A 14328-nucleotide genomic window follows, 5' to 3' on the forward strand; every position below is an offset into this window, starting at 1 on the left:
CTGATGTGTTTGCCTGTGGGTTACTTGTTTGGTTAGCTTTTGTGTTTATAGGCATGGTGCATTTTCTTTATGATCTGGTGTAGTGTTAGGCCGGACTTATTGTTTATTGCTACCAACATTGTATCTTTTTCCTATGTGTACCTATCCATGTATGTGCGGTTTTCAATAAAATATAAAATAAAATAATTTAAATTGCTGTCTTCCAGGCCATTCATAAGAACATAAGAAAGAAGAACATTGCAGCAGGCCTACTGGCCCATGTTAGGCAGGTCCAATTCTCCCACTGGCTTAAGCCAATGCCTTGACCTAGTCAGATCAGTCACATTCACCTAATTGAATTAGCTAATGCAACAACTCGAGCCCCAGAGAGATGAACCCCATCCCTTACATATATATCATGTTTGCCATAGAATTTGTCCCAGTTATCAATGAATGGATTGCAAGTTCCTTGCAGTACCTGTCTAGCCAGCAATTTATACCAGTTTCCCTAGACATCCATTCATTGCCCACTCCCCTTCTAGGCAACATGTTACATATGATTGGGATCCCTCCCTTACATCTGACAACTTCTATGGCTGATCTGTACTTATCCAGCAACTCTGTCTCCTGCCTTTCCTGATGTCATTTCTATCAGCACTAAGACAGATAATGGGCTTGTTTCCACTACCTGACATAATATTATCCAACCTGCTGACTATTTCACCAACACCAGCTCCTGGGAGGCACATCCTCTGCCTGACGTTCCTATCTCTGTTACAGAAAGCAAGGTCCATATATCTTGCTGAGAATCTCCTACAATTAGGATATTCTTACCTTGATTAGTAAGGGAGTCAGTGGTACCTTTAGCCTCACTAACCACTGAAGTACACTCATCCTGGAGAACAGAGAATCGATTTCCTACCTTCACACCTTCTCTATTAACCTTCCTTATCTTCCTTCTTCCTGAATTGTGAACCACTTGCCACTTAAAGTGGCTGCAACTCCTTAGCTCAGTGCTGGTATCCTTTTCCACACCAGCTCAAACGATCTCACACTCACTCCCAAACCTATCTAGGTAAAGCTTCAGCTTCCTATTTTCCTCCTGAAGAAGTAGAATCTCCTTCTTCAACACTTTAACCAGAGATTCCAAAACACTACAACAGGCCATGGTGCTCAGTAACACCCCACTCTAATTCCCAAACAATATAGAACAGTGACCACACGTGACCTCTGACTGCAGCATACAGGTCACGTGTGTCGTGTATGGCTTCCCATTCCACTAGTCTCTCCTAGTTGATTTCCATAAGATATTCAAAACTCTGAACTGTGTGGTTTCTAGCAATGAGAGAGCTTTCAAACTGAATTCCACCAATGTCAGAATAGCTCAGGTTGAATAAGGGGTCCATCCTCGTTGGTTCATTCCCTCCTCTCTGTTTGTCTGTCTGTCTGTCTGTCTGTCTGTCTGTCTGTCTCTCTGTTTCTGTCTCTGTGTCTGTCTGTCCCTCTCTCTCTCTCTCTCTCTCTCTCTCTCTCTCTCTCTCTCTCTCTCTCTCTCTCTCTCTCTCTCTGTCTCTCTGTCTCTCTCTCTGTCTCTCTCTCTGTCTCTCTCTCTGTCTCTCTCTCTGTCTCTCTCTCTGTCTCTCTCTCTGTCTCTCTCTCTGTCTCTCTCTCTGTCTCTCTCTCTGTCTCTCTCTCTCTTTCTCTCTGTCTCTCTCTCTCTCTCTCTCTCTCTCTCTCTCTCTCTCTCTCTCTCTCTCTCTCTCTCTCTCTCTCTCTCTCTCTCTCTTCCTTGCTAATGTCTGACATATTGATGCATGATTTCTTCCATTACTACCTCTAGCATCCTAGTCTAATTCCTTGATCTACAGCTTTACATTCCTCATGTAGGCCTTTCTGGCCACATCTGTTACTGCATACACAATTACTCTGTTGTTGTCACATTCTTGTCCTGGTTTCCTGCTTTTCAGTGTAGAGTTGTGCATCACTGTTATCACCACGTCCATTCTCCTGGTCTTGAGTGTACATACTATGTAGGCATTTGCCTCTTCTTTGTTATTTTCTGGTCCTATTAATTCAAAGAGTCTCTCCTTATCTGCCATATTAATATCTCATAAAATTTCGTACAACTTAATAATGTTTTTTTGTCCTTCTTTACGTCAAGGTCTTTCAACCTTTCCTCACAGAGCATTCCTCAAAGTACTTGTACTATCCTGGAGCACTTTCTTGTTTCCTGTGTGCTTGATCAGGTGTAGTCTCTATTTTGTGTCCTCTTAATGAACAGCCTAACGTATATCGAATATAAGGTTATTCAATACTTCTCTTGAGAAAATCTAATCTTGCTTATGAATCTGATGTTAAATAGCTTATGTGTCTCTGTTGATATGGTTGAAGTTAAATTATTCCCAGGTCCTCTTCGCTCTCTAATAATTACACTATATCACAAAATTTCACTTTTGCCGTGATCCTTGAAAATAGACAGTTTTGATCACAAAACTTTGAGTTTGTGGTCAGGACACTTCTGGAACACTTTCAAGAAAGACTGATGTAAAACTATTATGTTCTGCTATAAAAACAGGCGCTCACAAACCAGCATTAAGTTCAGCTCTGGCAACCTGAGAAGACACATCAAAAGAGGTGAAATGGCATCAAGAGGCTGCAATCATTATCCAGATACATTCTGCTACATATGTGGTCAATTCATTAAGACAAGAGCAAAGAAGTTCTCTGTAACAGCATCTAAAAAATGTGTGAAGCTTACAAAGCATATTTTGTCATGCCAGTTGGTGACCAAGACAAGACCTGGGCGCCTCATGTTGCTGGTGAACATTGTAATAAAACACTGGAAGGTAAGAAAGTCATTAGTTACATGAAGGGTAAAATCTTGAATAGAAACATTTTTTTTAAATGAAATGTATGTATGAGAAACTAATTTTTTTGTTCTTTTACAGGATGATATAGAGGAGAAAAAAGAGCCATGAAGTTTGCTGTTGCTAGAATATAACGTGAACCCGCTGATCACTCAACCAACTGCTGCTTCTGTCTGGTGGATCCTTCCAAACACCGTGCTAAAAAAAATGTACCTGCTTTTTCTTATTCTTATCGATGAAAGTGTGCAAGTAACAAGCCAAAGAAAACATCACCAACATTTCTCCAGCTTCTTCACTAATAAAGACAGGTTGTGCTACTGTAATGATGTATCAGGCCTGTTTGATGCAACTGGAATTGCATGCAATCCAGGTGAGTGAAGACTCTTCATTGACAGCTCATCCAGAAGCCTAAAAGCTGTATTTCAGCACAGTGGCAACAAGTGTTCATCTCTCCCCTTGGCTCATTCATTGAATCTTAAGGAGAACTACAACAGCATCAAACGTCTACTGGAAGCTTTGAACTATGATAATTATTGCTGGGAAGTTATTGGAGACTTCAAAATGGCGGCATTTTTTATGAGACTCCTAGGAGGTTTTACCAAGTTTCCCTGTTACTTCTGTCACTGGGATAGTAGAGACAGCAGCACATTACCAGAGGAAGAACTGGCCTCAATGGACTGAGTTCTCAGCAGGAAGACATAATATCAAACATAAATCATTGGTGGATCCTCAGAAGGTTCTGCTCCCTCCATTAAACATCAAACTAGGGCTAATGAAACAGTTTGTTACAACTCTTGACAAAGAGTCTGCAGCCTTCAAGTATCTTCAAGACTTCTTTCCCAAGCTATCAGAGGCAAAGGTGAAGGTTGGCATCTTCACTGGACCACAAGTCAGGAAAATCAGGGAGTGCTCAGAATTTCCAAAGAACCTCACAGAGAAGGAAAAGGAAGCCTGGGAGAATTTTGTTGCTGTAGCACAGAGCTTTCTGGGCAACAGCAAGGCTGACAATTATGTGGAACTTGTTGAGACCTTGGTAGAAAGTTATGGTCAAATGGGCTGTAGGATGTCCCTTGAGGTCCATATCCTTGATGCTCATCTTGATAATTTCAATGAGAATATGGAAGCATACTCAGAGGAGCAAGGGGAGCGCTCCCACCAAGATATAATGGACTTTGAACACAGTTATCAGGGATCTTATAATGAAACTATGATGGAAGACTACATCTGGGGGCTTAAACGGGAAAGTGATTTGTTGCTTCTGGCAAATCTAGAAAAACTGCTTATTTTTACCTTTGTAAATATGTTTCAGAAAGTTTAAAATAAAATTTGTGTAAATTTTATTTTATTTATATAAATTTTATTTATTTTATTACATGCTTTTATTTTACATCCAAAACAATATTTTACATCCCAAAAAATATTGAAATTTAGCCACAAAAGCAACGTTTAAAAGGAATAATGGGCATTTTCTATTGCTTTGCAATAAAAGAAGTTGGAAAATAACACTTGCTAGGAACAAAAATTGTGCTACATAGCGTCATCTTCTTTAAGAGGTGTTCCATGAAGTGGCAAAGAGGTTATCGGTCTCAGGAATTCGACCTCTTGGTCTTCTTCCTCCGACCGAACCTAATTACCCCCCAATCCTCCCTTCCCTTCCCATACCTCCCTTTTTTCCACTTTCCTCCCATCTCCCCACCCTCCTCTTGTTTCCCATCCCGTTTGTAGCCTCTGGGATCCTCCCCTCTGGCATTACAGTTTCTAGGTAGAGGGTGGCGTGCCGGGTGTTCATCCCACTCCGTGAGGTCCCTTGGGGGGGTGTCATTTGCTGTGGAATCTGAATTGTCTGAAGGTGCCCTGCTCCCTTCCCAGATTTCCGGGAAGTGGGTGGGGGTGCCCTTTGGGTAATGGGTGTATCTCCAGAAGCTGCTTGTGGGTTCTGGGAGGTAGCAGCCGAAGGAGGTATGCTTTGTGGCAGGTTTCAGACCGCCCTTTTATTTGTCCGCCGAGGTGGCTTGGTAGATGTGAGGCTGCTTTCCCAGAGTGCTGGTTTACTGGCATTAGGGGTAAAACATGGCACTTGTTCCATGCTGCATCTTCACTACCAGTAGGCTCGAGGCCCTCTCAGATGAGGGGAGGAGCTTTCGGCCCCTCTGCTGTCCTTCTTTTTTTTTCTTTCCTTCTTTCTTTTTTTTTCTTAAAATAGCATGAAAGAAGATATCACAGAAGAAGCACCTTTATTATGGAGTCTTCCCCAGTGAAACCCTTCCTCGTCCCAGACCCCTTTCTGATCCCACACCCTATTCTGACCCAGCTTCGTTATCGGACCATTTTCAAGACTCTTCTCATACCCCTGTACCTTCTGCCAGTGACGTTTCGTCACCTACTTCAGGTGCTGTGGTGTCACCCATTTTTGTTCATGCTGCTGCTTCTAGCACGCCTTTCACAATACGTCCAGCTTCCCCAAATAAAAGTGCAACGGTTTTCAGATCGCCCACCTCTCTTAGGTCAAACTGCCCATGCTACTACTTCTAAAAGTCCAAGACAACCTACTGACAACGGTTCGTCGATGATCACTCAAAAACTACCTACGTGACACTACCTTTGCATACCTGACTAACGGGTATGCAATAGACAAAATTCTTTTCTTTACAAACCACGTCTCAAACTGATTATATTTCTGATCATGGAATTGGTGAAACTATTTTATGGCACGTTGGTCAAAATATATCCTTCCATTATCTTCGAAACGGTGCACGTGTAGTAACAACACAAAATTCAAAGCAAGCTCATGCACTCTCCCGCATCACTTCCATAGATAACATACCAGTCACCGTTTGTAAGTACTCTACTCTTAATTCTTGCAGTGGTACTGTGGTCTTACCGTGTACCATTGTACAGAGTGATTTTCTGTCTTGTGGTGATGATATTTCAGAACAATTAGCCCTTCAGATCCGCCCAAGATACATACATCCTGCCCGCTCGTGGGCGGAGGCACTTTCCTTGTAACATTGCTTGTTTAACCTTCCACTGCTATGAACTTCTGTCCTCTGTCTATATTGTGGGCCATCTCCTAGAGGTCCATCAAGTAGTTCCCACTCCCCAACAGTGTCGTAAATGGTGACATTTTGGGCACCCAGCTAAACATTGCAGATCTACGGCAGAATGCCCAGTCTGCAGTGCAGCATCACTCTAATATGTCTTGTAGTTTTCCCCCCTCTTGTTTCAATTGCAAGGAACCTCATCCTTCCTTTTCACACCGTTGCCAGGTCTATCGTAATGAACGAGAGATTCGTTATCTTAATAAGGAGCATGTGAACCTTACTTACACTATGGCAGTCTCTCAGCTCCGCCTTCATGGAAAACTTCCTTGTGTCCTGTATGCTCAGGTAGCCCAAAGACCTCCAACCTCAACGGTCATCCTGCCTCCCAATGCCACTGCGTCCATGTGTTCCGGGGTCACCCAAGTTTCTAATTCTTTTGCGGTTCTATCCTTTGACTCTCCTACCTCCACACCACTTCCTATTTCTACTTCTTCATCTCGCTCGCTTTCTTCTCAGCCTATGAGACCTCGCAAACCTACACTTTCTTCACGTCCATCACCTGTACAGAATCTGTCTTCTACCTTAGAGCCTAGTTCTCACCCCCCTTTCCAGCTCTCTCATGAAGGTGGAGCTTCACCACCCTCGCATAGTCCCCTCTTCCCCTGTTCCCCACTGTCTTCTTCCATAGTTACCCTCCAACCTCCTTCCTCTCCTGTTACACTGTAGGACTCTTCTATCTCAGCCAACGCATCTCTCCAGGTTCATACTCCACACCCCCCTCAGACCTCTTTGGTTGCCTTCATAGTTGCTCCGACCTTAACTTGCAATGCCTCTCCTGTCTCTGATATCATAGCATCGTCGGCTCCCTTAACAGCTGAGACGTTAGTTTAGATCTATATTGCGGAGACGACATCCCTGATGGACGCCAACGTGCCTCTTTCTACCCCTTCTATTTCACGGCCCTCACAACAATCTATTCCTCAGCAACATTCCAATTCTTCCTTGTTTACACGCTTACCGTTGCCCCAACACATTGATTTTACTGATCCTAAACGCCCATAGGCTTTATCGTTTCTAATTGTAGCTATTTTCATTTCTGTACATAATGTCTTTTTTACAATGGAATATTCGTGGCCTTAGGGGCAATCGAGGAGAACTCCATGTGTTTCTCTTCCAGTTGTCCCCATTATTTGTTGAGCTGGAAGAACCCAAAATTCTGTCATTTTCCATGTTTCGGGTTACGTGCTGTTACGTTCTTCCGATCCTTTACCTGACGAATCATTTAATGAAGGCACGCTTCTTGTGCACGTTGATATATCGTATCAACAAGTTTTTGTTCGTTCCATTCTGCATTAAATTACACATGGTTAACAGTTAGCTCTCTTTGTCTTTATCCCTCCTGTGCATTTGGTATCTCTCATTTCACGTTCTTAATTTCTTCTCTACTGCCGCCCATCTTGTTGTTAGATAATATTAACGCTGGCCATCACCTGGGGAGGGTCCCACTGAGATTCTCGTGGTGATCAGTTGGAGGCTCTTCTCGCTTCTCAGCCTCTTCATGTTGTAAATACGGGTGCTCCTACCCATTTTGACTCTCGCACTCAGTCTCTCTCCTGCAATGATCTTTCTATCTGTTCCTCGTCAGTTGCACTTGATTACACTTGGTCTGTTATCCAGGATTTACACGACAGTAATCACTTTCCTATCCTTCTTACTTCTTACTTCTACTACATATACCCGTCTGTTTCGTAGCCCTCGTTTGCAATTTGCTCGAGCGGATTGTGACTTATACTCCCGTCTTACCACTTGTTGTGAGACCCCCTTTTGCCGTCTATTGATGAACTGGCACACCAATTTTCGACCTTAATCCTAACTGCAGTGACGTGTTCTATCCCCAAACCTCAGGTAGGCATTCTCAGATATGCTGCCTTGGTGGTCTCCTACATGCGCCCATGCAGTGCATTTAAAATGTACTGTGTGAAGCCATTATTGATATAATCAACAACGGCCCAAGCCCATTACTTAGGCCTCCACGGTCATCTACCAAACTTCATCACTGCTTTCTTGTCTGAAAGACATTTTTGGGTCCGTATTGACGCCTCACTTTTCTCGGACTTTGTACAAGTCGAGGAGGTCCCACAAGGTTGTATCCTCACCACTACTCTTTTTCTCTTAACTATAAATGACCTACGTTCCATTCTTTCTTCGCATATTTGGTCGTCACTTTTTGTTGACTGTCGATTAGTAGTAGCCTTCCTTCAGGTTGTGATAAACCAAGTCTCCCATTGGACCACTTCTCATGGCTTTAAATTTTCTAGTATGAAAACCCAATTCATTACCTTCTCTAGATGTCTGCTTATCCCTGATACTCCATTGTACTTATATGGTTCGTATATTCCAGCATGTGATACAGTCAAGTTTCTTGGCCTCCTCTTTGATCGCCGGCTGATGTGGAAACCTTGCATTTCTTCTTTAAAGAGAACTTGCTATGTTCGGCTAAATCTCCTTAAGGTTCTCGCACATCGTTCATGGGGAGCAGATCGTCGCACTCTCCTCAGTTTGCATTCTACCTTAGTCTTGTCCAGCTAGGTTATGGTGACCAAGTCTATTCTTCAGCCTCTCCTGCAACTCTTTCTTAGTTAGATCCCATTCATCACCAAGGTCTCCGTCTGTGCCTTGGTGCCTTTCGTTCATCCCCTGTTGAAAGTCCCAATGCAGAGGCGAGAGTGTTCCTTCCCTGGCTGATCGTCGTGATGTTCATTGTCTTCGTTATTTTGTCCACGCTCATAATCTTCGTGTTCCTTCCATGTATAGGTTAGTCTCAGACATTAGTAGGAACCCACTGTTTGTTCGACGCCCCTGCCTACTCCGACCGTTTTCTCTTCTCATTCACTCACTACGATCTTCTCTCCAGTTGCACCCCCCCCCCTCCTTGTACATTCATTTGTCGTCTGCCTTTTCCCATCCCCTTGGGAAGTTCCGACAGTTCATATCTGACCCTCCCACTACCGTGTGCCAAAGCTTTCTTACCTACACTTGCTACTCATTCTCTTTTTCTCGAGTACTTCCTGTCACACGCTAATCCTATTGCTGCATATACAGATGGCTCTAAATCTGCTGATCGCGTTGGGTTCGCGGCAGTTTTCCGTGATGACGTTGTCCGAGGAAACTTGATGGGCTCAGTGTTTTTATTGCAGAGTTGTATGTCATCCTCATAGCACTTCTTCGTATTACATATATATCTCCTTCGACGTTCGTGATTATTTCAGATTTCCTCAGTGCTTTACAATTCGACTCCCCTCATACATTAGTCCTCCATATTCAACAATGGTTACACCGCGTGGCTAGCAAGAATAAAGGAGTCGTTTTCTGCTGGGTCCCTGGTCACGTTGGTGTGCAGGGCAATGAGCAGGCAGATGCTGCTTTGTGGTCGGTGGTGCATGATCTCCCGGTTTCTTATAAGGGTATTCCATACAGGGACTATTTTTCAGTCATCTCTGCCCATCTCCGCTGCCGTTGGCAACAACGGTGGTCGGGCATACGCCGTAACACACTGCGTTCTGTTAAACCACTTTTAGGTTTGTGGCCATCTTCCCACCACCATTGCCGTTCTCGGGAGACTGCACTCTCCCAGTTCTGCATTGGTCATACACGCCTTACCCATGGGTATCTCATGGATAGATGCAGTGTTCCTCTCTGTGAGGCTTGTCAGGTCCCTATTTCGGTTCTTCATTTCCTTGTCGATTGCCCGATTTGCCAGCGAGTTCGCAGGATTTACCTCCAATGCCGCCGCTGCTCTACCATTCTTATTTTATCTTCTTTACTTGCAGACGACCTCACCTTTGACTCCCAAGCACTTTTTGACTTTTTGTCAGCAACTACATTATTATACGAACTTTGACATATAGCACTTAGCGTCCCTTCCACTCCTTTTCTTCCCTCACCTCTGATCCCCTCTCCACCTACCTGATTATAACCTCTGCACTACATACTGCCTCGCAGCCCTGTATGACAGTTGTCGGTTTAGTGCTTTCTATGAATATAATAATAATAATAATAATAATAATAATAATAATAATAATAATAATAATAATAATAATAATAATACATAGTGTTATCAGAGAGAGAAAAGGACCTGGTTATCTCTATCCATGCTATCTTCTGCGTCCCCTCAAGGGAGGTTCCATGACGCTGGTGAGGAGCTCTTGTTCTAGAGAATTGGAGCCTGAATACCTTCCATCGCCCCAAAAGGGCTGTATAATCCTACAGGTTTAGCGTTCTCCCATGATTTTAATAATAATATCCTCTGCATCCTATCTGCCCTCATCCTTTTAAATTTGTTCGAGTTGAATTCAATAAATATCTAGTTTGACCACATCTGCAGTCTGTTGAAGTCTCTCTGGAGTTTATACCGATCCATTTCAGTTCTTATACATCGTATTAGTTTTGCATCATCGGCAGAGTTATACAGATTTACACCAGAACTCCATCAGTTCTGGTAGGTGGTTCATATATATTAGAATTGTAGCCCTCCTAATACTGATGCTTGTGGAATTTCATTTGTTTTTGCCTTCATTCTGATGTTTTCATTATTGTTACTTTCTGCTGTCTGTCATTCAGGTTCTCCTTGACCCAGTGGAGCAACTTGAATTTTAACCCTTCCTGTTCCTCTTATTTTTATATTAACCTCTGGTGTAGAATTGTATCAAATGTTTTCCCACAGTCCAGTAAATCGTAATCTATTCAACTATGTGTTCTTGTTTTACTTCTGTGACTCTGTCATTGAACCTCAGCATATTTGTAAGACAGGATTTTCCATCACTGAATTAATGATGCTTTTCATTAAAGAATATTCTCAAGTGCTTCAGTATTTTTTCCATTCTTTCTTCCTTCTCCATAACATCCGACAAAATGTATATTAGAGAAACTAGTCTGCAATTCAGTGTCTCTTGCCTATTCTCCATTCTATATTTGAAACGACATTTGCCTTTTCTTCAAATTCCTGGAACTTGTACTGATCAGAGACTGGTCGTACACTTTGCTTGTGAGTCACCCAGCAATTCCACTCCTTCTTTAAGCATCCATGAAGATGTTATCTTGTCCCGTTGTTGTCGTTACATCAAGTTCTCTTAGTAATCTCATCACTTCATCTTGTTATGCTGATGCTTTCTACCTCTTATTGTTTTGGTCTGATGATGATATTTTCCAGTATCTCTTTACTGTTAATAACAAAAAAGGCAAGACACATGTGCAACATCTGGATATCTTTATTGTAGACCTTTCACCATCCAGTGGCTTTATCAATACAGATTCAAGAACATAACTAAAGACGATAGAACTATATACAAAAGATGAGGTAATCAGTCCGTCAGCCTTGGAGTTAGTGTTCACGGCATCGTGGTGGAGGAGAATCTGGAGCAAAGACAAGAAGACTGGCGATTATATAGCGTCAGTGGATAAGGACGTGTAGCAGACGAGGGCATAGTCACTGGTAGGCGGGATTCCCCAGTGGAAGTAGGTCCTACCTAAAGAGATGGGTTAGTTGTAGCAGCCGTGAAGAAGGTCTTGTAGATGTCCTCTGAACCAAGATTCCATGATGTTGCAGTGTCTGACAAGTCTTAACTTTCATATTGTCGGTATTGTATACTATTCTTGCACAACTTGTCAGACACTGCAACATCATGGAATCTTGATTCTGAGGACATGTACATAACCTTCACGACTACGACAACTACTACTACAACTAACCCATCTCTTTAGGTAGGACCTACTTCCACTGGGGAATCCCGCCTACCCTCGTCTGCTACACGTCCTTATCCACTGACGCCTATATAACCGCCAGTCTTCTTGCCTTTGCTCCAGATTCTCCTCCACCACGATGCTGTGAACGCTAATTCCAGACTGAGGGACTGATTACCTCATCTTTTGTATATAGTTCTACTGTCTTTAGTTATGTTCTAGAATCTGTATTGATAAAGCCACTGGATGGCGAAACGTCTACAATAAAGATATCCAGATGTTGCACATGTGTCTTAACTCTCATATTGTCGGTATTTTATACCTTTCTTGTACAACAAAAAAGGCACAATACCGTGACTGGAACGATTCACAAATAACCCGCACATAAAAGAGAGGAGCTGACGACAACGTTTCTGTCCGACTTGGACCATTTACAAAGTCACACTATTATTTTCTGAAAAGACCTCATAGAATCTTTGAATAAGTTTTGATATAATTATCTGCTTCTCTCCATTAGTGTTCCATCTTCCTACTCCAGCCTTATAACTTGCCTCTTCAAATGTGTCTTTATTTTTATTTTGTTGTTGCTATATCATTTTCAAATTTCATTTCAGTTTCTTTTTTCTGGTGTTGCATACACAAAGATGGGTCTGACATATGTCGTATGTAGTGTCGTAAATGGCATTTTTTTTTTGTATGGAGTGTCGTAAAAGGTACTTATTGGATTTCCCAATGTATATTAGCTGCAGAGGTTATTTGGCTGTGTTCCTCTGGTAATATGGTCGGTAGTATGCTTTCCATGAGGACCTGTTCTTGGATTAAGTTCTACACTCTTTGTGCCTTAACCTGTACTCAATTTCCGATCACAATTTGCCCTTTCTAAATTTTTATAATATATTTCATGAGGGTGAATTCTAATAATGAACTGTCAGAGCAACCAGGAACTTTGGACCCTTTTCAGCCATAGGCCTTTTCATCTTATGGTAAGTACAGGTTACCTGTCGAATGATATGTGAATAAATGTCAGTGGATTTTAGCATTAGACCAAGATTAATGGTTAACACCTTGTTCATTGTTGACTGTTCAGGTTAGCAATACCCATTACGTTGAGAACTTCGAAACCTAGTTGATCAGAAGATATCACAGAAACCTCTCATTTTTTTATAGTTTCCTGTCATATTATCTGCTATCCTGAATGAAATCAAGCTTAATAATATTCTTTCATAATAAAAAAGGAAATTTGTACTAACAGAATACCTGGCACTGAGTTAATTCTACATCCCGGCGATGTGGTGACTGTCCCGTTCTGGAGTCTGCACCACGACCCTCGCTACTGGCCAGAACCCGAAGAGTTTCAGCCAGACCGCTTCCTGCCGGAAAACAAATCCAACATCACCAGCTTCACTCACATACCCTTTGGAATGGGACCTAGAAACTGCATAGGTAAGATTAATCACTTATATTTATGAAGACACACACACACAAACACACACACACACACACACACACACACACACACACACACACACACACACACACACACACACACACACACACACACACACACACACACACACACACACGCACGCACACACACACATACACACACACATGCATACACACACATAATAGCACTCACAGAAACAAAACTCACCAGAATAATAACAGATTCAATCTTTCCATCCGGATATCAAATCCTCAGGAAAGACAGAGGGAGGAGAGGGGGAGGAGGAGTTGCACTGCTCATTAAAAACCAGTGGGGTTTTGAGAAAATGAAAGGAATGGATGGCACGGGCGAAAGGGACTACTTAGTAGGAACAATCCAGTCTGAGGGACATAAGGTGATAATTGCAGTAATGTACAACCCACCACAGAACTGCAGGCGGCCAAAAGAAGAATATGATGAGAGCAACAGAGCAATGATCGACACACTAGCCGAGGTGGCCAGGAGAGCACACATGGGGGGAGCAAAGTTACTAGTTATGGGTGATTTCAATCACAAGGAGATTGACTGGGAAAACCTTGAGCCCCATGGGGGTCCCGAAACATGGAGAGCCAATATGATGGATGTGGTACTGGAAAACCTCATGCATCAACATGTTAGAGACACTACCAGAGAGAGAGGAGAGGATGAACCAGCAAGGCTGGACCTTGTATTCACCTTGAGTAGTTCGGACATCGAGGGTATCATGTATGAAAGGCCCCTGGGAGCTAGTGATCATGTGGTTCTGTGCTTCGACTACATAGTTGAGCTCCAAGTGGAGAGAGTAGTAGGAATAGGCTGGAAAAAAACAAACTACAAAAGGGGGAACTACTCAGGCATGAGGAACTTCCTTCAAGACATTCAGTGGGAGAGGGAACTGACAGGAAAACCAGTACAAGAAATGATGGACTATGTCACAACAAAATGAAAGGAGGCAGAGGAGAGGTTTGTTCCCAAGGGAAACAGAAATAATGGGAAGAACAGAACGAGTCCTTGGTTCACCCAAAGGTGTAGGGAGGCAAAAACTAGGTGTACTAGAGAATGGAAAAGGTACAGAAGACAGAGAACTCAGGAAAATAAAGAAATCAGCCGAAGAGCCAGAAACGAATATGCACAGAAAAGAAGGGAGGCTCAGAGACAATATGAAAATGATATAGCATCAAAAGTAAAGACTGACCCGAAGCTGTTGTACAGCAACATCAGGAGGAAAACAACAGTC

At 42.7% G+C, this 14328-nt stretch overlaps 1 protein-coding gene across 3 annotated transcripts in view; it reads left to right on the forward strand.

Moving 5' to 3' along the window:
• The window catches only part of LOC128692544 (cytochrome P450 9e2-like), a 108223-nt gene that overhangs the window by 78340 nt on the left and 15555 nt on the right, over nucleotides 1-14328 (forward strand). For all 3 annotated transcript variants that reach the window (XM_070090098.1, XM_070090100.1, XM_070090099.1), the window contains one exon: nucleotides 12879-13069. In XM_070090098.1, the coding sequence (XP_069946199.1) occupies nucleotides 12879-13069 (191 nt within the window). The remainder of the gene's footprint in view (nucleotides 1-12878; nucleotides 13070-14328) is intronic.

Source organism: Cherax quadricarinatus, chromosome 30 (assembly GCF_038502225.1).
Source record: "Cherax quadricarinatus isolate ZL_2023a chromosome 30, ASM3850222v1, whole genome shotgun sequence".
NCBI classification, from domain to species: Eukaryota; Metazoa; Arthropoda; class Malacostraca; order Decapoda; family Parastacidae; genus Cherax; species Cherax quadricarinatus.